At 41.2% G+C, this 27,221-nt stretch overlaps 1 protein-coding gene across 1 annotated transcript in view; it reads left to right on the top strand.

The window, feature by feature from the left end:
- LIX1 (limb and CNS expressed 1) overlaps window positions 1-27,221 on the top strand; it is a 169,593-nt gene that overhangs the window by 93,312 nt on the left and 49,060 nt on the right. The window contains exon 4 of the mRNA XM_073678168.1: window positions 26,395-26,490. Within this exon, the coding sequence (XP_073534269.1) occupies window positions 26,395-26,490 (96 nt within the window). The remainder of the gene's footprint in view (window positions 1-26,394; window positions 26,491-27,221) is intronic.

Raw genomic sequence — 27,221 nt, forward strand, 5'->3', positions numbered from 1 at the left:
TCACGCACCCAGCTAGGTCCCCTCCTTCATGTAACTTAAGAGACGAGTACCTCGACTACCGCTAACACCTCACGCCACATTACAGTCTCTCCTCACAAAGCAGTGAGATCAAGCGAGATGAGATCTCACTGCTTAATGAGGAGTGAGAATCTAGGAAGTGTTCTCATTCACCCGGCTCCATGGGACATCTCTACACTTGTTTAGAAGCTCCAGTAGCGATGAGTATATTATCACACTTGTTCCTGCCTGTCAGCAGCTTCATTATCTAACACTATCGCACTGGTCTATACTTTGATCAGAGCATTTTCACTCCGATCAGTGCACAGACCAGTGTGGCAATAGTAGATAGTGAAGCTGCTGACAAGCAAGAAAAAGTCTCTCAATAAAGTAGTAGTATGTCCCTGGGTTCAGGGCAGACACTTACTCCAAAACACAGAAGATGCTATCTGCTCTGAACTGTGAGACCACGCTGCTCAGAATAGATACGTCACTTCCTTGCTTTGGAGTGGTGCAGCACTGCTAGGTATGACAGGAAATGGTGGCAACTTTTTACTGACAATTGATTTAGCATATCATTTTCATATTTTTCTTACATTAAAAGATACCCTTTCCTCACTGATTTTTTTTACATGACATATTTTTAAATTGTTTTATTTTTCACTAGTAATATAATAAAATTAAAAAGGCAGGGGTAATTTTTGGTGATAGGGTCTCTTTAACCTTTATTCAGATCTGCATTAAAAAGCAATGAAAACGCATTTAGAGAGACAAATTCATATCCATACTCAAAATACTGAGTGGGTATGTATAATTGCACCTATAAAACCAACCACTGACAGACACATACAGAAAAGGGCTCCTGTGCAAAAACACTATATGAACCCTTTGCATCCAAATAGTTCATCATAATGCAGAATTCCACTTGCTTTTGAGTTGGAAATGGGTCCCCATAGCTCTTGAGTCTCTGTGCGGCTGCACAGGTTGCCCCAATGATTCGTATATCCGCCCCTGAAACCAACGTATATGTCTCTACAATACAACAGAAAAACATTAGCAATGAAATGCATTTCTAAAAAAACTGTATTAGTCACCCTGGTACACACACAGTAATTACTCAGAGGACTGAAAACAACAGTAGCAGAATTAAACATTGTCATACATATGGACCATCAGAAAATCAACAATAGAACAGCTGAGTGGTTTAGAGGTAAATTGGGTATGCCTTACTGCTCTTGTCATACAGTCACCAGATAAGGGTCTAGTTTTCATCAAATAAGGCCTGTGATGAGTGCACCCTCTGAGTTTTGGGATTGGCTTCTATGCAGTGTGTGCACAATCATTAGGCAATTTGTATTTTTGATGATTAATTTTATTAGTGAACAAGCACAGTGTTGTCAGTCAATCCAAAAGGTTAATAAACCTGAAACCTGAATAATAAAGAAAGTAAAAGTGAGGTTTTGTCTTTCTTAGAAGAAAATCTATGTGGGCTGAATTATTGGGCAACTATTACTGTGCAGAATTATTATATAACTAAATAAAAAACTTAAATTTGCCTATCTCAGTTGTTTCTTTTCATCTGTAAAAGTGATAATAATAACCAAACAACTCAAAATGTACAAAAATACATTTTGAAAAAATATATCAGTGACCAATATAGCCACCCTTCTTGTCAATAACAGTCCTAAACCTTCCATCCATAGTTTGTCAGTTTCTTAATCTGTTGATGATCAACTTTTTGGGCAGCACCAACCACAGCCTCCCAGACACTGATTAGAGAGGTGTACTGTCCTTTAACGTAAATCTCCCATTTAAGAAGGGTCCACAAGTTCTCAATAAGGTTTAAGTCAGGTGAGGAAGGAGCCATGTTATTATTCTTTCATCTTTAAGGCCTTTACTGGCAACCAAACAGTGGAGACTTTGATGCATTCAATAGAGCACTGTCCTGCACAAAAAACATGCTTTTCTTGAAAGATGCAGACTTTTTCATGTACTACTTCTTGAAGAAAGTATCTTCTAAAAATTGTCAGTAGGTTTGGAAATTGTTATTGAGTCCACCTTCAATCCAAAAATGTCCTACGAGCTCATTTTTAATAATACCATCCCATAGCAGTACCCCACCTCCACCTTGTTGGTGTCTCAGCCTTAACATTTTAACTTACCGTATATACTCGAGTATAAGCCGACCCGAATATAAGCCGAGGCTCCTAATTTTAACACAAAAAACTGGGAAAACTTACTGACTCGAGTATAAGCCTAGGGTGGGAAATGCAGCAGTTACTGGTAAATTTCCCCATCCTGGTAAGCATTGCCCACTCATCACCAATCTTGGTATGCATGGCCCCTTCATCCCAATCCTGGTATGCATGGCACCCCTCATCCCAATCCTGGCATGCATGGCACCCCTAATCCCAATCCTGGTATGCATGGCCCACATGAAAAAAATAAACACTCATACTCACCTTCCTCCCCTCTACTCCAGTGTTGCGTCCTGTCTGCCAGCAGCAGCTCACCTCCGCATCTGAGCAGCGCATGATTCACTGCCATGCGCTCTCAGACGCCAAGGTGAGCTGTGGGGATATTCACTCCTCCACACGCCTGGACTATGGCGGTGGAGAGGAGTGAATAGTCATTTTCTTTAATAGTGTGCACAGTCAGCAGTGCGATCCTCTGTGCCCGCTATTAAAGAGAATGAATATTCACTCTCCTCCACGCCCATGGGCATGTAAAAGAGTGAATATTCATTCTCTTTAGCACATGTGGTAGCTCCAGCAGAGGCTACTGCCTCTGTCGGCTCCTCTGCCGCCATAACCCCCCCACCCCACTGGTATATACTATATATATAAGTATATATAAGTACATACCCAATTATAAGCCGAGGGGGCTTTTTCAGCATAAAAAATGTGCTGAAAAAGTCGGCTTATACTTGAGTATATATGGCATGTCTTTTGTTCAGAGTCTGTCGGGTTTCAGCCTTCCTTACCTCGGCCAGGTCTCTGAGCACTGAACACCTTGTACTTCTGGACACTGCAGAGAGGTTGCAGTTCTGGTATATGACAGAGCTTTTGGATAGTGGGTTCCTAGTCGCTTCACCTTTGATTCTTCGCAAATCTTTGAGAGTTAATATGTCTTTTTTTCTCAACACTTATTTTATGACCCTACAGACTATTTGCAACAAAACTTTTGATGGTTCTGTGATCACGCCCCAATATCTTAGCAATTTCAAGAGTGCTGCATCCCTCTGTAAGACTTGTAAAAATTGTTGACTTTTCAGTCAGTTAAATCTTTTTAGCCCTTTTTGACAGAGGAAAACAAGCTGCCTAATAATTCTGCATAACTTGATTAAGGGTGTTGTATCCTTAGGCAGCACCCGAACTTGTTACACAAATACACATCTCCTGATCTGTTTCATCCAATAAACATTCAAGTTTATACAGCTTGGAGTTGGAAAATCTGCATAAAAATCGTGATATGGTCAAAATACTTACCTCATAATTGCATACACAGTGTACCTATTATGTCCTAACAAGGTGAGACTGCAATTCTTCCACCAAACCTAGCCTATTCAGATGAAAGGAACTCATTTTTCGTCATGGAAATCTGCAGAACATGTATCCATCTTATCCTATTTCTTTTATAGCGCAGCATCATGAAGAGACTTATAGACCTCATTCTTTCAGTATCCAGCTGCCTTTTTGGCGAACTATTTTTCCTTAGTGTGCTACAGTGCCATCTCAGCTCTAAGGAGTCTGAAAAATTACTTACTGCGATGAGTAAACTTATTTTTCTCCGAATAACCATTTTTGAGCTTTCAGCAAAGCCCATCGATGTATTCTCCAAAGCAAATATACCACTTTGCTTAAAGTTGTTCTCACGGTTTGGCAACTATTTGAAATCTTTGTCAGTCAGGGCCAACGAGTGAAAGGTTTAGTGTGAGAACTCAAGTTTTGCTAATTATCTAGATATTACAGAAACATTTTCTACATCAGAGGAATAATCTGTTTCCTGGCACAGGAAGTATACATTGACAGACCTGGTAGAACAGAACTTTTTACCTCTTGTAGATACAATGACTGAACTCGTTTCCATCTTGTAAAGTGCCCAAAATAGTTTACATAGTGTCACTGTATTTTAAATTTTGTCCCAAAAATTATTTGACATATTTATGTGTCCAGAAAAATAAAGTATTTACTGAGGAAAGAGCTGGGCATGTAAAATAAAAGCAAAAAGTTTTGACTGCAAAGATGGAAAATATAAAGGAAAGCAGAAATGTAATCGATTGTTGTTTTAATGTCCCTAAGAATATGAATTTGCAGGAATGTGCAGACCTTCGAAGGACAGACATACTTCACCTCAAAGTAATTCATAACAGGAGTATCTCCTGGAGCTTCACATATTGCAGATTTGCCAAAGTGCACTTATGCCTCAGGGCAATCCTAATTTACATATAGTTTATTTCTTTGTTACTGGCATTTCAACAATTTAAGAGTTTGGGCACAGAGATGTTTTGCATGGGTTTATATAGACCTGTAATACATCATGTATATAATGCAAGGGGCCTTTATTGTAACTCTATATGTCACTGCCTTCATATGGAGGAATACCTAGTTTTTGGTTTGAATTCCATATGATCTCACCAGCAAACAAATGGTGGCGCACTCCATCTTATACTCTGTACAGAACTTTTCTACCCTAAAAGATATTGCATGTAAGGGTTGTAATAGCTGTGTACATATAGGAAGTAATGAAACATTATTGTCAGAGTTTGATAGCAAACTGTGAGTGACAGATCAGCCGCCCTATGAAATCTGGAGTGTGCTAGACTGTCTGTTTTATGAGTGACAGTCCAGTCAACCAATCTGTTCCTGGGGCATGCTTGGCTGTCAGCATTTTGATTGACAGCCCTCCTGCTCAATCTGGTGTAGTCTGCGGGCCTTTCCCCAGGTGCCTCCTATCCTTAATCATTTGCTAGGTATTTAGCTGGCTAGCTGTTAGTAGTCAGTGTCAGTTGTAGATTTGCTTTAGCTAGGTGTGTGCTTGCTCTTTGACCTACTTCTGATTTTGTTTATGAATGTTGTGACCATTCTCGTGGATTATCCCTTCTGCTTTTGATGCTCTGTGACTTCAGGTGTCTTACCCCGGAATTGGCGTCTGACTATCCGTTTGTTGTACTCCCTAGTTTTGATATACACTTCTGGCATTTGACCCCGGACTGTTTTCTGACCACACCCTTTAACTTACCCCTCTGTACTATAAGCCCTCCTGGTATCTGACCTGAAACCTCCTGACTACCCTTTCTGACGGCTTGCCCGTGAGTGGTGACTAAGCGTCACAATTATACAGCGGAGCTGATCTACATCCTCCAGGCTCTGTGTATAAAGCTTAAGGTTTTAAGTTGGTTTTACACATTGAGCTGTACAAATACATCCTAAATGTCAGTAATAATTACTATATTTTAAAAAGTCAATAAAAATTGGTCAATTTGAAATTATCATCTGACCTGTGCAAAATTGCTTCCATTGGATAACCTTGTTCCTCAAACGAAATACCAGAAAACGAGATTGCAGTTTCATGCTAGCTTGGTTTGTATTTTGGCAACAAGCAGCATACTCATCTCCAGTCTATAATTTCTACACCGCAACCATTTATTGTAGCCATAAAGTGAGAAAGGAGAAGAAACTCTTGCAACAAATTCTTGCAAAATTGTGTATGTACTTCAAGAGTATATGTGACAAGTTTTAACAACACAAATTGCTTGCATTAATAAATAGAACTAGACCTGTTGACATTGGTGTACTGAGTTTAAAAACCTATATAATATACATAGGCGGATTATAATGAGGGAAATCTGGGTTACCGCCCGGGGCTCCGGGGTACCCGGGGCTCCTGGGGGCCCATGGCCAGATTGCCCTCATTATAATATGTGCGGCGCCGCGGCACATACCGGCAGTCAGAGGCGGGGGGCCGCCGGACCGTTCCCCCAGCAGCTGCACAGGGCCACTGATTCTTCTTCGGCCGGACCAGCACTGCACCTGTTAACTTCCCTGTGTGCTGGCCCGGCCGCGTCACAGCTAGGAGACACAGCCCTGTGTGCGGCCGTGTCTGCTAGTGTGGCGTCACGCAGTGTATGCCCTGCACTGCTGCACCGGAGAGAAGCTGGACGACTGAAGCCGAGCCGGGGGATGGTGAGTGAGTCAGTGTGTGTATGTGAGAGTGTGTGTGTAGGCAGATATCATTGTGTGATGTCTGTTTATATGTATTTTTGTGTTTCAAATGTGTTTATGCGTGTATGTACAGTACAGACCAAAAGTTTGGACACACCTTCTCATTTAAAGATTTTTCTGTATTTTCATGACTTTGAAAATTGTACATTCACACTGAAGGCATCAAAACTATGAATTAACACATGTGGAATTATATACTTAACAAAAAAGTGTGAAACAACTGAAAATATGTCTTATATTCTAGGTTCTTCAAAGTAGCCACCTTTTGCTTTGATGACTGCTTTGCACACTCTTGGCATTCTCTTGATGAGCTTCAAGAGGTAGTCACCGGAAATGGTTTTCACTTCACAGGTGTGCCCTGTCAGGTTTAATAAGTGGATTTCTTGCCTTCAATCTTGAAGGAGTTTCCAGAGATGCTTAAAACTTGTTGGCCCTTTTGCCTTCACTCTGCGGTCCAGCTCACCCCAAACCATCTCGATTGGGTTCAGGTCTGGTGACTGTGGAGGCCAGGTCATCTGGCATAGCACCCCATCACTCTCCTCCTTGGTCAAATAGCCCTTACACAGCCTGGAGGTGTGTTTGGGGTCATTGTCCTGTTGAAAAATAAATGATGGTCCAACTAAACGCAAACCGGATGGAATAGCATGCCGCTTCGAGATGCTGTGGTAGCCATGCTGGTTCTGTATGCCTTCAATTTTGAATAAATCCCCATCAGTGTCATCAGCAAAGCACCCCCACACCATCACATCTCTTCCTCCATGCTTCACGGTGGGAACCAGGCATGTAGAGTCCATCCGTTCACCTTTTCTGCGTCGCACAAAGACACGGTGGTTGGAACCAAAGATCTCAAATTTGGACTCATCAGACCAAAGCACAGATTTCCACTGGTCTAATGTCAATTCCTTGTGTTCTTTAGCCCAAACAAGTCTCTTCTGCTTGTTGCCTGTCCTTAGCAGTGGTTTCCTAGCAGCTATTTTACCATGAAGGCCTGCTGCACAAAGTCTCCTTTTAACAGTTGTTGTAGAGATGTGTCTGCTGCTAGAACTCTGTGTGGCATTGACCTGGTCTCTAATCTGAGCTGCTGTTAACCTGCGATTTCTGAGGCTGGTGACTCGGATAAACTTATCCTGCGAAGCAGAGGTGACTCGTGGTCTTCCTTTCCTGGGGCAGTCCTCATGTTAGCCAGTTTCTTTGTAGCGCTTGATGGTTTTTGCAACTGCACTTGGGGACACTTTCAAAGTTTGCCCAATTTTTCGGACTGACTGACCTTCATTTCTTAAAGTAATGATGGCCACTCGTTTTTCTTTACTTAGCTGCTTTTTTCTTGCCATAATGCAAATTCTAACAGTCTATTCAGTAGGACTATCAGCTGTGTATCCACCTGACTTCTGCACAACACAACTGATGGTCCCAACCCCATTTATAAGGCAAGAAAACCACTTATTAAACCAGACAGGGCACACCTGTGAAGTGAAAACCATTTCTGGTGACTACCTCTTGAAGCTCATCAAGAGAATGCTAAGAGTGTGCAAAGCAGTCATCAAAGCAAAAGGTGGCTACTTTGAAGAACCTAGAATATTTTGTTAAGTATATAATTCCACATGTGTTAATTCATAGTTTTGATGCCTTCAGTGTGAATGTACAATTTTCAAAGTCATGAAAATACAGAAAAATCTTTGAATGAGAATGTGTGTCCAAACTTTTGGTCTGTACTGTATATGTCTGTATATGTTTGTGTGTGTGCGTTGTCTCTGGGGGGGTGCCATGCGGCCTCCCGCTGTCTCTGGGGGCGGGCGCCGTGCGGCCTCCCGCTGTATCTGGGGGGGCGTCGTGCAGCCTCCCGCTGTGTGTAATGTAAAAAAAAATATTATAATTAATATATTAATATTGTGCCAAATTAATTTCACGTGAACTATCACATGATCTATCACAGGGGATCATGTGACATGCCATGTGATACATCAGGTGTGTGTGGTGGGGGCGCGCCTTCTAAACTGCCCGGGGCCCTTGCTACTCTTAATCCACCCCTGATAATATATATAGGTTATATACACTACCATTCAAAAGTTTGGGGTCACCCAGACAATTTTGTGTTTTCCATGAAAACTCATACTTTTATTTATCAAATGAGTTGCAAAATGAGTAGAAAATATAGTCCAGACATTGACAAGGTTAGAAATAATGATTTTTATTTGAAAGAATACTTTTCTCCTTCCAACTTTGCTTTAGTCAAAGAATGCTCCCTTTGCAGCAATTACAGCATTGCAGACCTTTGGCATTCTAGCTGTTAATTTGCTGAGGTAATCTTGAGAAATTTCACCCCATGCTTCCTGAAGCCCCTCCCACAAGTTGGATTGGCTTGATGGGCACTTTTTGCGTACCATACTGTCAAGCTGCTCCAACAACAGCTCAATGGGGTTGAGATCTGGTGACTGCTCTGGCCACTCCATTACAGATAGAATACCAGCTGCCTGCTTCTTCCTTAAATAGTTCATGCATAATTTGGAGGTGTGCTTTGGGTCATTGTCCCGTTGTAGGATGAAATTGGCTCCAATCAAGTGCTGTCCACAGGGTATGGCATGGCATTGCAAAATGGAGTGATAGCCTTCCTTATTCAAAATCCAATTTACCTTCTACAAATCTCCCACTTTACCAGCACCAAAGCAACCCCAGACCATCACATTACCTCCACCATGCTTGACAGTTGGCATCAGGCACTCTTCCAGCATCTTTTCAGTTGTTCTGCGTCTCACAAATGTTCTTCTGTGTGATCCAAACACCTCAAACTTTGATTCGTCTGTTCATAAAACTTTTTTCCAATCTTCCTCTGTCCAATGTCTGTGTTATTTTGCCCATATTAATAATCTTTTCCTTTTATTAGCCAGTCTCAGATATGGCTTTTTCTTTGCCACTTTGCCCTGAAGGCCAGCATCCCGCAGTCGCCTCTTCATTGTAGACGTTGACACTGGCATTTTGTGTGTACTATTTAATGAAGCTGACAGTTGAGGAGCTGTGAGGCGTCGATTTCTCAAACTAGAGACTCTAATGTACTTGTCTTGTTGCTCAGTTGTGCAACGGGGCCTCCCACTTCTCTTTCTACTCTGGTTAGAGCCTGTTTGTGCTCTCCTCTGAAGGGAGTAGTACACACCGTTGTAGGAAATCTTCAGTTTCTTGGCAATTTCTAACATGGAATAGCCTTCATTTCTAAGAACAAGAATAGACTGTCGAGTTTCACATGAAAGTTCTCTTTTTCTGGCCATTTTGAGAGTTTCATAGAACAAACAAATGTAATGCTCCAGATTCTCAACTAGCTCAAAGGAAGGTCAATTTTAAAGCTTCTCAAATCAGCCAAACAATTTTGTGCAAGGGTTTTCTAAACATCCATTAGCCTTCTTACACAGTTAGCTAACACAATGTACCATTAAAACACTGGAGTGGTGGTTGTTGGAAATGGGCCTCTATACACCTATGTAGATATTGCAATAAAAACAAGACATTTGCCGCTAGAATAGTCATTTACCACATTAACAATGTATAGAGTGTATTTCTTATTCATTTAATGTTAGCCTCATTGAAAAAAAAAGTGCTTTTCTTTCAAAAATAATGAAATGACCCCAAACTCTTGAACGGTAGAAAAAAGACGCCTGAGAGGAGATCTCACATATATATGTATAAATATATGTGTGGTCAATACAAAAGACTAGCACATGACTTATTCCTTCCAAAGACCATACTAAGGACCAGGCGGCACTAAGGACCAGGCGGCACTCATTTCGGCAGATAAATAGGAAAGGGTTCTCTACAGTTAGAGCAGTCAGACTGTGGAATGCCCGACTACAACAGGTAGTTATGACCGACACTATAACCGCTTTTAAAATAGGGCTGGATGATTTCCTGAAATACACATAACATTGTGGGTTTTAGTTAACTTAGTGACAAAATGTATAATTGGTGGAGAAAAGTTGAACTTGATGGACCTAGGTCTTTTTTCAACCTATGTAACTATGTATCTATGGATACATGAAATGTGGAGTGTGTCCCTACTCTGCCAGCACTGATTGGACAGTATCAGACTATATAGGGACAATCCCCTTTGACAAAGAGAAAGGTAATACCCAATTGACAATTTATTAATTTCTAAGAGGAATAACAAAGTATAGAACCACACAGAGCTCTAAAAAATTGTTATTTTTAAGTGATCAGAAAACACATTTCCATGGGACTTAAACATTGCATTTAGGAAACCCCAAATTTTGGGTTATTTCTAAAGCTCTAACGCTCTATAAAGCTTCAGAGAAAATTTCTACCTAACAAGTATTGTGGCTTTAAAGAAAATATGTATTTTCTCAAAGCCATGTTTTCCTTAATTTAACAGTTGCAAAGAAAATCTCCAAACAAGCCCAGTGTCATTTTAGTCACATTCTCCCTATCACTGGCCTATAATCATCAATACATTTGAAGGAGCCATTGTAATCCTTCCCTTGTTATGCGGGTTCCTGTGAGGTTTGCAGTTCATTGAAGCAGTTGGCAGTGCTTTTTGTTCCTGCTACATTTAAGTAATTTGACCTTACAGTAATAACTTTTGGATGGGGAACATTTTAGAGAATTGCATTTAACTTCTGGGTGGCAGGTAAACAAAATTCAACCTCAAAACTGACTTACAACTTGGAAGATTAATGGAAGGCAAGAGATAGTGTATACCTCGTATATTTAACTACTTCCTTACTTTATTAGGTGCCATTTGTAGATAAAATATATTATGAGTAATTTGATATATTTATTCATTAAGGCGTTTTTTACTTGACAAAGTATTATTTGAGTTGAGACTGAGAGGAGACTTAATAGCTGCCTACAAATATCTCAAGGGCTGTCACACTGTAGAGGGATCAGCTTTATTCTCATTTGCACAAAAAAGACCACTAGCAATGGGATGAAACTGAATGAGAGAAGATACAGATTAGATATTACAAAAAACTTTTTGACAGTTAGAGTGATATTAACGAGTGGAACAGGCTGCCACGAGAGGTGGTGAGTTCTCCTTCAATGGAAGTCTTCAAACAGAGGCTGGACAGACGTCTCTCTGAGATGGTTTAGTGAATCCTGCATTGAGCTGGGGGTTGGACCAGATGACCCAGGAGGTCCTCTCCATCTCTAACATTCTATAATTCTTTGAGTTAGTTATACAGGTCCTTAAACCCTATACTCATGCCTCGCAGAGTTGTGCTATACTTTTTATTAAGTTAGCCTATCAAGGATGGTTGCTGGCAGTCAAAATTTTACTCTTAAAAGGGTTGCCTGGTTTTCTGGTATTGATAGCTTATCTATAGGATAACCAAGAACATCAAATCAGTTGACGTCCATACCCAGTTAGGACTACATAACCAGGCAAAACTCTTCCCCAAACACAGTCACTGAAAGTTGAGAACAAGTTCTCTGACCCAATATTATTATATAGGACATACTAAAGAATTGTACTTTTATGAAGTTCATAGAATCATAGAATGTTAGAGTTGGAAGGGACCTTCAGGGTCATCTTGTCCAAACTCCTGTTCAATGCAGTTAGTCTATCATAAACACGTTAAAGAGTTTACTGGTTATCTGAGATGTTTAGGATAGGCTATCAATATTAAATCAGTTAGCATCCAACTCCTGCCGACCCCATGAATCAGCTAATTGCCAGTTCTTATAGACCACATACGCATGATGATTAAAGCTATAATCTTATACAGATTAAAGCTATAATCTTATACACATGATGCTTACACAGTTGGAACTACATAAATTAGCAAAACTCTACCCCAAACATAGCCAATGAAAGTTGAGAACGTGCTCTCTGATCCCTATTATTATCCAGGACATACTAAAGAGTGGTGTTGTATTATTTTATGATAATGGTAAATTTAGGTCAATATGTTTAGCGTTTTTTTTTAAAAATATCAGAAATTTGACAAAAACTTCTTAAAATTAGCAATTTTCAAACTTTGAATGATTATCCAGATAGTCTTACCACACAAAATGATTAATAAATAACATTTCCCTCATGTCTGCTTTACATCAGCACCATCTGTAAAATGTTCTTTTATTCTGTTAGGATGTTAGTAGCTTTAAAATTGTAGCAGTAATTTTTTCATTTTTTTTTTTTTAAGGAAATTTTCAAAACTTCTTTTTTAAGGTACCTATTCAGTTTTAAAGTGACTTTGGGGGACCTATAAATTAAAAATAACCCCAAAAGTAATACCATTTTAAAAACAATGCCCCTCAACATATTCAAAACTGCTGTCGTGTAGTTTATTAACCCTTCAGGTACTTTTCAGAAATTAATGCAAAGTTGCATGACAGGAAAGAAAAATTGTTATTCTTACCACCTACTGCACATGTTGCTAACTTCTGAACGGGCCACGATAGCCGGTAGACCCTATGGCCATTATTTGGCTATGAATTGCCATGGCAAGCATCAGGACCACACAATCGTGATCTTAGAGTGCCGATGGGGTTAAAGAGGAAGTCTCCATTCTCTGTTAACCATCTAGATGCCATATTTACTATTGACAGCAGCATCAAAGATGTTAAACGGCCATGGCCAGTGCCAACACCAATCGTGGCTGATGCAGTAGGGTGTCAGCTAAAGTCTACAACTGACAGGTGCAGCATTTCCACCCGTCGGGGGCTGCTAGTCTCTTATATCTCAGGTCACTTTTAAATCGTATTGGGGGTCAGTAAGGGGATATAGAGCTCCAGAATATACATCCTGAAAGATCCCTACACAGTTGGGACTACATTAACCTGCACAACCCTTCCGCAGTCACAGTCCCCGAGATGTGAGAGTTAATAACTTTTATTAGGGCACACTTTCAACATTAAAGTATTCAGTCTAATAGGCCTTTGTTTTTTAAAGGAAGCTTACCCTTTAACACTTCTCGCCCTTCCACATATACACTGTATCAAATGCTGACTGTTAAATCTAACATTTCAGTTAAGAAGTTCATAAACAGAGAATGATTTTTCATCTCCACGTTCTAGAAGCAACAGCCCAGGTAGAAGCCATTGTACAGTGTTATGTGTAATGATGTGATTTATATGCAGCCATACAATTAGGCTGTAGGTTACACTGCGCAGTGACAGGGCGGCCTCTGACAAAAGTGCCTCGGTGAAAAGATTTCATACTAGTAATCATGGCCATGGACTACACACCCCGTAGCTACAAATATTGGAAGGTCACACACACTTTTGTCAGTATTTTTTTTAAAAGTAAATGCATTGGAAAATTTATAGCATCTGAATCCAGCAACATTAACGCAGTGCCGTTGAAATATTTATGCTGGCTTTTAGATATCCCAGAGGAAAGTCGCGCCCAGAAGTCTACAAAGGGTATTTCTTTTAAGCATAGAAATCTTCATAAAAATGATTAATTATTTAAAATCGCCATCCAATATCAAGCAAGAATAAATCAGCAGTTAAATAGGGGCCATGACGTTAGAGTTTAGCTTATTTAATTCATATGATGTGATTTAATAGGTAACGCAATGATTTGGAAGGAAGCAAGTGCTGCAAAACAGAAGATGAATGGTGGGCAAATTATTTTCACTAAAATATAGCTTGAGATCTTTGTTGTTACCTCTATAGTATCAAGATGTACTGTATAGCCTTGTATGTGAGCCAGGGGTGGACATACCATTGGAGCAGCTGCACAGGGGTCAGAGAGGTAAGGGGGCCACATCCACTTCTAAAGAAGGAGGAATTGGGCATTATGATGAGCTATTGGACTGCAATGAGCCCAAGTATATTTCTTGTACAGGGGCCCTCTTCTGCCTGTGTCCGCCCCTGAACACTATACCTTAGGTAGGTATTGTCCAACCACTAGTTTGACCTGAAACTATTTCTTCAGACTCCTCTATACTAATGTATGCTCTTCTCCAGCACGAGCGTGCATATGTCTTCTACCAGGGAGAGGTGAGCTCATCCCTACAGGAATATAGGCTCTCAGGGTAGAATCGGGAGACCCCTATACACTTTTGATGGTTGGTTCTGCTAACATCAGTTTCCATTAAATGTGTCTGCTCGAGGTTTTTTCTTCAGCAAGGTGTCCTTTGATCTTAATGGCAACACCTCCTAATTAGGCATCATTGATGTCTTTTCAGAAGTCAGGTAATGAAGCATGAGGCATAAATGAAGCCTAAATCAGAGGAATTGCCACAGAGATCGCAGAAAATATACACCTAATAGATCCTTCTGAAATAATTTGCATATAACACAGGAGTTATTATAGCTTCTTTTTTTTTGAAGGTATGCTTTAATACTGCTGGCACACAATAAAAGTGTCTTTCTAGCAGTCATAAGCGGTTTGAGAAGGCAGAGTTAAAATTACTAACTGGGTTACTTTAAGGAAGCACTTCCATAAAAAAATGTTATCCTCTTAATATATTGCAATCATCATATTATATAGCACTGTGTACTTACAATTGCTCATTTTGCATTTGTACACAGTTAATTCTTTTGTTTTCCATTAGATCTATGATATCACGTGATTAAAAGCTGACTAGATGAATCCTTGTAAGTTCTATGTAGTAAAAGATAGTCTTTTTTCCCTGCATAAGTCATCATTAGAACTACAATTCCATGTTACTGCTAAAGTGCCTGGCAGGAGGGAAGAGCTGAGCAGCTGGGACAGAAGTTGAAGAGGGGTATGACTCACACAGGGGAAAGAGACTTCCTATTTCTACATAGAGCAAAAAAAGTGAAAAGACAACAATTAGCTGGGTAAAAAGGCAAAATGAGCAATTGTAAGTACACAGTGCTATATAAAATGATGATTGCAATGTATTAAGAGGATAAAAACTTTCATGAGAGGAGGAGAAGGGCTTCTTTTTAGATACAGGAGGTGCAGAAGTAGCAGTCACACCAGTGACCTGATGCGTGAGAGTTTCAATGGCTTTTCTACCACAGAGTACAGTACAGCCTTCTCATTTAAAGATTTTTCTGTATTTTCATGATTATGAAAATTGTACATTCACACTGAAGGCATCAAAACTATGAATTAACACATGTGGAATTATATACTTAACAAAAAAGTGTGAAACAACTGAAAATATGTCTTATATTCTAGGTTCTTCAAAGTAGCCACCTTTTGCTTTGATAACTGCTTTGCACACTCTTGGCATTCTCTTGATGAGCTTCAAGAGGTAGTCACCGGAAATGGTCTTTCAACAATCTTGAAGGAGTTCCCAGAGATGCTTAGCACTTGTTGGCCCTTTTGCCTTCACTCTGCGGTCCAGCTCACCCAAAACCATCTCGATTGGGTTCAGGTCTGGTGACTGTGGAGGCCAGGTCATCTGGCATAGCACCCCATCACTCTTCTTCTTGGTCAAATAGCCCTTACACAGCCTGGAGGTGTGTTTGGGGTCATTGTCCTATTGAAAAATAAATGATGGTCCAACTAAACGCAAACCGGATGGAATAGCATGCCGCTGCAAGATGCTGTGGTAGCCATGCTGGTTCAGTATGCTTCAATTTTGAATAAATCCCCAACAGTGTCACCAGCAAAGCACCCCCACACCATCACACCTCCTCGTCCATGCTTCATGGTGGGAACCTGGCATGTGCAGTCCATCCGTTCACCTTTTCTGCATCGCCCAAACACGGTGGTTGGAACCAAAGATCTCAAATTTGGACTCATCAGACCAAAGCACAGATTTCCACTGGTCTAATGTCCATTCCTTCTGTTCTTTAGCCCAAACAAGTCTCTTCTGCTTGTTGCCTGTCCTTAGCAGTGGTTTCCTAGCACCTATTTTACCATGAAGGCCTGCTGCACAAAGTCTCCTCTTAACAGTTGTTGTACAGATGTGTCTGCTGCTAGAACTCTGTGTGGCATTGACCTGGTCTCTAATCTGAGCTGCTGTTAACCTGCGATTTCTGAGGCTGGTGACTCGGATAAACTTATCCTCAGAAGCAGAGGTAACTTTTGGTCTTCCTTTCCTGGGGCGGTCCTCATGTGAGCCAGTTTCTTTGTAGCACTTGATGGTTTTTGCAACTGCACTTGGGGACACTTTCAAAGTTTTCCAAATTTTTCGGACTGACTGACCTTCATTTCTTAAAGTAATGATGGCCACTCGTTTTTCTTTACTTAGCTGCTTTTTTCTTGCCATAATACTAATTCTAACAGTCTATTCAGTAGGACTATCAGCTGTGTATCCACCTGTCTTCTGCACAACACAACTGATGGTCCCAACCCCATTTGTAAGGCAAGAAATCCCACTTATTAAACCTGACAGGGCACACCTGTGAAGTGAAAACCATTTCCGGTGACTACCTCTTGAAGCTCATCAAGAGAATGCCAAGAGTGTGCAAAGCAGTCATCAAAGCAAAAGGTGGCTACTTTGAAGAACCAAGAATATAAGACATATTTTCAGTTGTTTCACACTTTTTTGTTAAGTATATAATTCCACGTGTTAATTCATAGTTTTGATGGCTTCAGTGTGAATGTACAATTTTCATAGTCATGAAAATACAGAAAAATCTTTAAATGAGACGGTGTGTCCAAACTTTTGGTCTGTACTGTATATTATACTAAATGGGGGGACCAGTTACAGTTTTTGGTTTAGGGACAAGGAGCTTTAAATTATGTGTGTGTGAAGAGAACGAGATTGGATTTTGCAAATCACAATTTTCTAGAGTAATACAATATTACAAAGTGGAACAAGTACTAGCAGACAATAGTCATTCCCGGCGGCCCCTCAGCACTGCGGGAGTCCAAATATATGAGAACAAATATGCAGCGGAGGAGTGTTTGTGTACAGGAAAATCTAGGCCAGTTTGTATTTTAGTGCGTTTTCCATGAAAAATAACATTTTAATATGGAAGGAGTGTTCCACATTTAATGTCCCAATACTCTCCTGTGGAATGTCATTTGATGTTTCAGATACTGGCGTGGTTTCTGACAGATCAAGGGAATAATGCATGCATTTTAATGGAAGAATACTGGAACAGAAAGAAATTGTACATGAAGTATCTTTCACTAAGTTTATATAGTACAAGTTTTTTTTTTTTGTTGTTCCAGGATGGATTGGTTTCCTCCCGTATTGCTGGCGAGTTGCTAGTTTGGCTTACATTTAATGTAAACTGGAAAAAATAATATTTCCAAAAAAGAGAACTGAATTTACAAAGTAAAGCTTTGCTTTTGAGGCCACCTCACGGACTATATTTGAGAACGGCACACATTGCTACAGAAACAATCAGATAATCATTGACAGGGCTGTTATGATACCTGTGGATTCGCAACAGAGCCATCAAACGCCAAGGTTGTTTATAGCCCAAGAAGATCAGAGAGTCAGATTTTGTGTAAATCCAAGACAAGTCTTTTGAATTTGGAGGCTTATCTAGATACAGTACTACCTGATGAACCATTGTGAGTGCCATAATTTTGCTTTGTGCAACTTGACAAATTGAGCAAAACTGTAACTGTTCATGGGCGTGAAGTATAATGCCCAGAGAACTGCATAGTATTTGACATTTTACATATTATAATAATAATTCTTATCCATTTGCTTCTATGAGCAACTGAAACATTCCTATATTCCTATAACCTTTCTTATGAGACATTTAGCTTCTGTTCATTATTGCTATTTTTGGTCTTTTTAACTTTTTATTGTTTACTAATATGGTTGGGGCCAGGTACATTTGTTGTATTATCAACCTCTTCTTTTTGACAGTCAAAAAAAGTGAACATTAGTTATATGTAAGGGGTGGTTGGTTGGTTGGCGAAGTGTCTCTTTAAGAATGTTCCATACAAAGGGCTTGGTGGTAAAGTTGTTTTTGGTGTCTGCAGCCAGGTATGGTAGTAGTAATGCAAATGCACACTTGAAGTTCACAATGACTTTACTCACGGTGAGGCAATAGGCTTGATAGTTAGAGTCTTCAGAAGGACAGCTTACTTTGTGGTTGCAAATGTTCTCACAGGAAGTAATATCTTGACAAGAGGTGGACTCTTGGAACAGCGCCCCCCTCCCACCCTCCTATTGGTCATCTCTCTTGACAGCAATGCACTGTAAAATCAAATCTGGCAATCTTGCGCGCTTCTTTGCCCTACTCGCAGTTACCATGTTTTAGTCCCTCATGCTCAAGCACCAATCCCCTTGCTTTCTCTTTGTTAATCACTGTTTTTTGTGTAAATTATATTACCACATGTCAAACAATTCACCAGTTGTTGCAGTAGATTCTAAGAAAACCAAGAGACTCTGCATTCATGATCTGCATGTTTTTAAGTCTGTGTATTTGAATAATTAATTGAAAAGGAATGTGTTCAAAATAATAGCAGTGTGGAGTTCAATTAGTGAGTTTAATCATTCTGTGAATAAACGGTGTGAATAAGGTGGCCCTTATTTAAGGGTGAAGCCAGCACATGTAGTCCATGCATTTCTCCATGAAAGCCTGAGAAATATGGGTCGTTCAAGACATTGTTCAGAAGAGCAGCGTACTTTGATTAAAAATTTGATTGGAGAGGGTAAAACTTGTAAAGAAGTGCAGACAATGATAGGCTGTTCATTTTAGCTGATCTCCAATGCTTTAAAATGGAAAGCAAAACCAGAGAGATGTGGAAGAAAATGGAAGACTACCATTCAAATGGATCGAAGAATAGCCAGAATGGCAAAGGCTCAGCCAATGATCAGCTCCAGGAAGATCAAAGACAGTCTCAAGTTACTTGTGAGTACTGTGACAGTTAGAAGCTAATCTCTTAGCAAGAAGTCCCAGCAAAGTCCCACTGTTAAAATAAAGACTAATGATGAGCATGCTCGCCACTGCTCGGTACTCGCCCGAGCATCTCAGTACTCGAGATGCTCGGAGCTCGCCAAGTACTTTCGAGATGCTCGGGCGGGAGCTCGGGTCTCCGTCCTGCATGTTTGGCACTATTTAGAGCACCAATCATGCAGGGATTGTCTGCCACTCACTGTAATGTCACAGCCATGGTGGTTGTGGCATTACAGTGATTGCCCAAATCGATGGGAACAGTGCTCACAGTGAAACATGAAAAGCCGGCAATTCATCAGCCACATACACCGGTACCCGACAATTTAGAACAGAACGAATAGAGAATCACACATAGATTAGATAGATAGAAACATGTCAGTCACATATATAATAAGTACAGTGACAGTGTTGGTTACTGTAATTGTCATTTAGTGTTAAAATAAAGGATTTATTAAAAAAAAATTGGCGTGGGGTTCCCCGTAATTTTAGTCTCTAGCGGAGGTTAAGCAGACGGCTGGGGCAGATCTTTGAAGCCTGAGAAGGGGGTAATACCCACGGAGCTTCCCAGGCTACTAATATCAGCCCCCAGCTGAATACCTAGCCTTTACTAGCTATTAAAATGGGGGACCCCCCCAAAAAAATGACGTGCGGTCCCCCCTATTTTAATAGCTAGCAAAGGCTAGGCAGACAGATGGGGGTTGATATTAATAGCCCAGAAAGGGTGCCATGAATATTGGCCCCCTCCGAGGCTAGAAACACCAGCCGTCAGCCGCCCCAGAAATGGCGTATAAGTAAGACACCCCCATTACTAACCCCATAGTGAAAGTTAAAAAAAACACAAACACCCAGAATAAAGTCCTTTAATTGAAATAAAGGCACAATTCTTTAATGTTCTAAATTAAACTCTACTTACCGTCACGCCCATTCCAGCTGAAGCCAACGATCTCCTGCAATAAAAGTAAAATAATAAACCAACTCATCCTTACCTTTCCATGGTTCCCAGGACGGCTTCAGCTCTGCTACATTGACATGACAGGCTAGATCGCAGCAGAACGCTGCCATCCAGCTTGCCATGCCACAGACACTGAGAAGCTCCTCAGTGTCTGGCTGTGACGGCATCCAGATGAGCCGAGTTCATGTCCAATGAACTCAGCTCACCTCATGCACGTCACTGACAGCGTGGGAGAATTCTCCTGCGCATGCGGTGCCGGCAAATGACGTCACCGCTTGAGCAGGAGAATTCTCCCACGCTGGGACGGCATTGAGATGGCAGGCTGGATGGTAGCAGAATGCTGCCATCCAGCATACCATCCTTCAGAGACACTGTGGAGCGCTTTGAAGGATGACAAGCTGGATGGCAGCGTTCCTATGGATGCGCCATTTCTGGGGCAGCTGACGGCTGGTGTTTCTAGCCTGGGAGGGGGCCAATATTCATGGCACCCTTCCTGGGCTATTAATATCAGCCCCCAGCTGTCTGCCTAGCCTTTGCTAGCTATTAAAATAGGGGGGACCCCATGTCATTTTTTTTTTGGGTCCCCCATTTTAATAGCTAGTAAAGGCTAGGTATTCAGCTGGGTGCTGATATTAGTAGCCTGGGAAGCTCCGTGGGTATTACCCCCTTCCCAGGCTTCAAACATCTGCCCCAGCCGTTTGCTTAACCTCCGCTAGAGACTAAAATTACGGGGAACCCCACGCCAATTTTTTTTTTTAATAAATCCTTTATTTTAACACTAAATGACAAGTACAGTCACCAACACTGTCACTGTACTTCTTATATATGTGACTGACATGTTTCTATCTAATCTATGTGTGATGCTCTATTCTTTCTGTTCTAAATTGTCTGGTACCGATGTATCCCGCTTATGAATTGCCGGCCGGCTTTTTTAAAGAGACGGGTGCATGAAAATCGGAGGGCACTAGTGTGTTCCAAGTGCCCTGCTATGTTTTTCATGCACCCTCCTATATACCCTGCCTGCCTGTCTGCCTATATATTCTGCCTGCCTGACCTTTAATTGAGCACTGTTCCCAGCGATTTGGGCAATTTTTGACCCTCTGCAGAATGCCTGGGGGGACCGCCAGAAAAATGCTCGAGTTTCCCATAGACTTACATTGGGCTCGTTGCTCGGGTCGAGCACCCGAGTATTCCAATGTGCTCGACCCAAGCTTCGAGCACCCGAGCATTTTAGTGCTCGCTCATCACTAATAAAGACATGTACTGGAGCGGACACAATTTGTCAAAGAACACATCAACTGGCCTAAAGAGAAATGGAGAAACATTTTGTGGACTGATGAAAGTAAAATTGTTCTTTTTGGGTCCTAGGGCCGCACACAGTTCGTCAGATGACCCCCAAATCTGTATTCAAGCCACAGTACACTGTGAAGACAGCGACGCATGGTGGTGCAAGTATCATGATGTGGGCATGTTTATCTTACTATGGTGCGGGACCTCTTTACTGCATACCAGAGATCATGGACCAGTTTGCATATATTAAAATACTTGAAGAGGTCATGTTGCCTTACACTGAAGAGGATATGCTCTTAAAATGGGTGTTTCAACAAGACAACGACCCTAAACACACCAGTAAATTAGCAAAATCTTGGCTCCAGTCCAACAAAATTGAGGTCATGGAGTGTCCTGCCCAATCCCCAGACCTTAATCCGATAGAAAACTTGTGGGGCGACATCAAAAATGCCATTTGAGGCAAAACCAACAAATACCAAAAAATTGTGTGATGTAGTCAAAGCATCCTGGGCTGCAATAACAATTGACAGGTGCTAGAAATTGGTTGACTCTATGCAACATAGCTGTGAAGCAGTTCTAAGAAACTGAAAAAAACTGTGGGTATACAACTAAATATTAGGTTGCCCTCATCATCTCCTGCCTCGACTACTGCAACATTCTCCTCTGTGGCCTACCTGCTAGCACTATCGCACCCCTCCAGTTCATCCTTAACTCTGCTGCTCGACGTGTCCATCTCTTGCCTCGCTACTCCTCTGCTACCCCCCTTTGCAAGTCCCTTCACTGGCTCCCAATTGCCCAGCGTATCCAGTTCAAACTACTAACACTGACCTACAAAGCCATCCATAGCCTCTCTCCTCCTTTACATCTCTGAACTAATCTCCCGATATATTCCTTCACATAATCTCTGGTCCTCCCAAGGCCTCCTTCTCTCCTCCACACTTATTCGTTCCTCACGCAATCGCCTCCAAGATTTCTCCCAAATATCCCCCGTCCTATGGAATTCTGTGACTCAACACGTCCAATTATCCATCTCTTCAAACAAGCTTACAGCCTGCCATGACCTTGCTTGCTGCCACCTCAACAACACCTGAGCTACTGCAACCCCTCAACCTACTGTCTCCTTCCCCATTCCTGTAGAATGTAAGCCCGCAAGGGCAGGGTCCTCTTCCCTCTGTACCAGTCTATCACTGTTTGTTTGTTTACTGTAACTGATATCTGTATTTGGTATGTAACCCCTTCTTATGTACAGCACCATGGAATCAATGGGACTATATAGATAAATAATAATAATATTAGGTTAAGTGATTCACAGGAATGCTAAATCCTCAAAAAAAGTAAATATTGTGATTTTGTAAAGACAAATGCAGATACTGCTATTTTTTAGAGCAGTCCATTGTTCATTTTTTGTTATTTTCTGTAAAGTAGTGAAAAATTATATACATTTCTCTTCATGTTTTGAATTAGAAAACAGTGTGCAATGTTCCCAATGCATGGAAATAAAAACTAGTATAAAGATTTTGTGCTTAACTCATTTTGAACATACTGCTATTATTTTGAACACTACTGTAGTGCCTCCTCCCTCTCCTCTTATTTCAGCTGAAGACTTTGCCTCATTCTTCAAGCAGAAGATTGACACCATCAGACAAAGCTTTTGCCTAAAGCCACCACAGCCCCTCCCCACACCTACTCAACCCTCCTCCTCCAAAACCACCTTCTCCACCATTACGGAAGATCAACTTTCCTCTTTACTCTCCAAATCACACCTCACCACCTGTAAACTTGACCCAATCCCGTCCCACCTCATCCCAAACCTTACCACTATCTTCATCCCACCACTAGACCACCTCTTCAGCCTGTCACTAACAACTGGTGTCTTCCCCTCATGCTTCAAACATGCCTCAATCACACCCATCCTCAAAAAGCCCTCCCTTGACCCATCCTCTCTGACTAGCTATCGCCCCATATCACTTCTCCCCTATGCCTCAAAACTACTGGAACAACACGTCCATTCTAATTTGTCCTCCCACCTCTCCTCCTGCTCCCTCTTCGACCGCCTGCAATCTGGTTTCCGACCGCACCATTCTACTGAAACTACACTGACTAAAGTCACCAACGACCTACTAACCGCCAAATCCAAGCGACACTACTCTGTCCTCCTCCTAGACCTGTCATCTGCCTTCAACACAGTGGACCATTCCTTCTTACTACAAACTCTCTCATCTCTCGGCATCACAGACTTGGCCCTATCCTGGATCTCCTCATTCCTAACAGACCGGACATTCAGTGTCTCCCACTCACACACCACCTCCTCATCTGTTGGTGTCCCCCAAGGTTCAGTTCTAGGATCCCTACTCTTCTCCATCTAAACCTTAGGCCTGGGACAGCTCATAGAGTCTCATGGCTTTCATTATCACCGCTATGCTCATGACACACAGATCTACCTCTCTGGACCCGATATCACCTCCTTACTAACCAAAATCCCACAATGTCTGTCTGCTATTTCATCCTTCTTCTCTGCTAGATTTCTAAAACTTAACATGGACAAAACAGAATTCATCATCTTTCCCCCATCTCATTCAACCCCCCCAACTGACCTATCTATCAACGTCAATGGCTGCCCACTCTCCCCAGTCCCTCAAGCTCACTGCCTTGGGATAACCCTGGACTCTGAACTCTCCTTCAAACCACATATCCAAGCCCTTTCCACTTCCTGCCGACTCCAACTCAAAAATATCTCCCGGATCCGCACATTCCTCAACCATGAATCTGGAAAAACACTAGTGCACGACCTCATCATCTCCCGCCTCGACTATTGCAACCTCCTGCTCTGTGGCCTCCCTTCCAACACTCTCGCACCCCTCCAATGTATCCTAAACTCTGCTGCCCGACTAATCCACCTGTCCCCCCGCTATTCCCCAGCCTCTCCTCTCTGTCAATCTCTTCACTGGCTCCCCATTGCTCAGAGACTCCAGTTCAAAACCCTAACCATGGCATACAAAGCCATTCACAACCTGTCTCCTCCATATATCTCTGACCTAGTCTCCCGTGACATACCCGCATGCAACCTCCGATCCTCACAAGATCTCCTTCTCTACTCCCCTCTTATCTCCTCCTCCCACAATCGCATACAAGATTTCTCCCGTGCTTTCCCCTACTCTGGAACTCTCTACCCCAACACATCAGACTCTCATTGACCGTGGAAACCTTCAAAAGACGCCTGAAGACCCACCTCTTCCGACAAGCCTACAACCTGCAGTAACCACCGCTCCACCATACCGCTGCACAACCAACTCTACCCTCACCTACTGTATCCTCACCCATCCCTTGTAGATTGTGAGCCCTCGCGGGCAGGGTCCTCGTGCCTCCTGTACCAGTCGCTGTCACATTGTGTTCAAGATTACTGTAATTGTTTTTGCTATGTATACCCCTTTTTCACATGTAAAGTGCCATGGAATAAATGGCGCTATAATAATAATACTGTATATACTGCAATACTGTGACCCTGCAGTATATAATATAGGTGATCAGAGGTTCAAGTCCCCTAAGGGGACTAAATAGGAAAGTAAAAAATGAAGGAAAAAAAAGTAAAATACCTTATTTTTCGCTTTATAAGATGCACTTTTCTCCCCAGATTTGGGGAGAAAATAGAGATGCGTCTTATAATGTGAATATACCTTACCGGCTGCAGTGGAGCGGGGTCTCAGGGTCGCTGCTGGCGGCGGAGGCAGGAGTGGAGTGATGCTGCGAGCCCCACGAAGGGAGGAGGGGATATATGGATCTGTGACGCTGCGGGTGTCAGTCAGTGCTGGAGCTCCGCCAACATTTTGAGAAAGCCCGGAGCCCCCGCACTTACATGGTAAGTAAGGCGGTGAATGCGCAGATTGAGATTTCAACATCAAGATCTTGTCTCCAGAGATCTCGGTGCCGAGATCTCAATCTGCACATGTGCCGCCCACGGCGGCCATTTTCTTGGTGTTCACCGCATTGTATACCATGTAAGTGCGGGGGCTCCGGGCCTTCTCAAAATGTCAGAGTCCTCGCAACTCCGAACACCTGCTCCACCCAGCATCGCCCCACTCCTGTCATGCTCAGCTTCCTGCAGCAGCGACCCCCGGACCCTGCTCGACCGCAACTCCAGGACCCTGCTTCACTGCACCCCCGACACCCTGCTTCACCGCACCCCCGGTAAGCAGTAAGACGCACTAACTATAAGATGCACCACAGTTTTATTAAAACATTTTTTACCCCTTTTTTTTCCCAAAATTTTGGGGTGAGTTTTATAATCCGGTGCATTTTGTAATCCGCAAAACACGGTATATAAAAATTTAAAGCACACTTTACGCACATTAAAAAGAAAGGATTTCAAGAATTAATAAAATAAACATATCTGGCATTACCATGTCCATAAATGTCCAATCTATCAAAATATAAAATTAGTGAATCTAGATGTTACATCTGTAACAAGGTAAAAACAACTCGAAACGCCAGAATTGTGTTTTTTTGGTCACCACTCATCTCTAAATAAAATACAATAAAAAGTGATCAAAACCTCGTATTACTTTAAAATGGTATCAATGAAAACATGAGCTTGCCCCACAAAAAACGAGCCCTAACGCATCTCCATCCACAGAAAAATAGAAACGTTACATGTCTTTGGAAAATAGCGACACAAACCTAATTTATTTTTACAAACTTCTGAATTTTTTTCAACACTTAGAAAAACCTATGCAAGTTTGGTATTTTAGTAATTTATACAATGAACTCCGTAAACACAATATCACCAAAAATTGTATTTGTCTCACTATTTAATGCCACTTGGATTTTTTTTCACATTTTTCAATACATTTCCTTGTAGAATAAATGGCATCATCCAACGGATATTTATGTAAAGATGAAAAAGTTATAGCTCTTGAAATGAGAGGAAGAAAAAATGAAAGTGCAAAAATGAAAAATTGCCTGGTCCTAAAGAGGTTATTAATTAGCACAAGTCCTTAGTTCTAGTAAAAGGGAGATATACTCTGAATTCTCTTACATGCATGTTTTTGATAAGATTCAGTTAACTTAGACATAGGAAGGGAAAAGGCAACGTTTATTATCTGATGTTCATTAAATTTTTGGACGTGTTTGAGTCAAAATAATGTATCTTTTGTATACTCATATGCACATTATTGTATTTTTTGCATTCTACAGGGTAATGAGGATGATGCTGATGATCCGAGTACAAGCATTGGTTCCTATCATTATATGTTGGAGGCTAACATTGGCAAAACTATGCTGGAATTTCAGGTCAGTATAAGTAATACCATTTGTGTATTTCTTAATTTTCATAAAAATTTCTTTTTATTCCAAGGACCATCCCTAACATCAGAATTGTCTGACGTGATTAATAAATTTAAATGATATATGGAGGTTTCAGGAATGTATAAAATGCTAAATTGTTTAAAGATACTGGATGTATTTCAGATGTGTGAGCAGGAATCTTGTCTGTGCTGCATCCCATTTTCATTGTATAATTGTAAAAATATGTCTGAAGGTCGTGAAAATCAGTCAGTGTAGTGTGAAATGGTACACTTTCATTTCATCTTTCACTTTTTGTATTAAAGAAATGAAATAAATTAACTTTTTCATGATATTCTAATTCAGTAAGATGCACCTGTGTGTGTGATTTTATATATATATATATATATATATATATATATATATATATATATATATATATATATATATATATATATATATATAATGTGTGTATGTATATATACATACACACACACACAGTGTAGTTTGACAGTAAATGGCTTCACCCAACCAATAACCATGAGTGGAGAAAAAGTTTTTTGTTATCATTCATATTCTCTGAAACAAGGCCAAGAAAGGAAAAACTCTGCCTGGGTATGTAAACTTTTGAGCACAACTGTATATATATACTGTGGTAAGATGACTCACTCGGCCTCTTTCAAAAGTGGACACAGGACCCGGGTTTTCTCTGCAGGCTTTATTGTATGGCATAAAGCCCT

Source organism: Phyllobates terribilis, unplaced genomic scaffold (genome assembly GCF_046119375.1).
Source record: "Phyllobates terribilis strain yellow unplaced genomic scaffold, ASM4611937v1 Scaffold_1__5_contigs__length_1240528914, whole genome shotgun sequence".
Taxonomy (NCBI): domain Eukaryota; kingdom Metazoa; phylum Chordata; class Amphibia; order Anura; family Dendrobatidae; genus Phyllobates; species Phyllobates terribilis.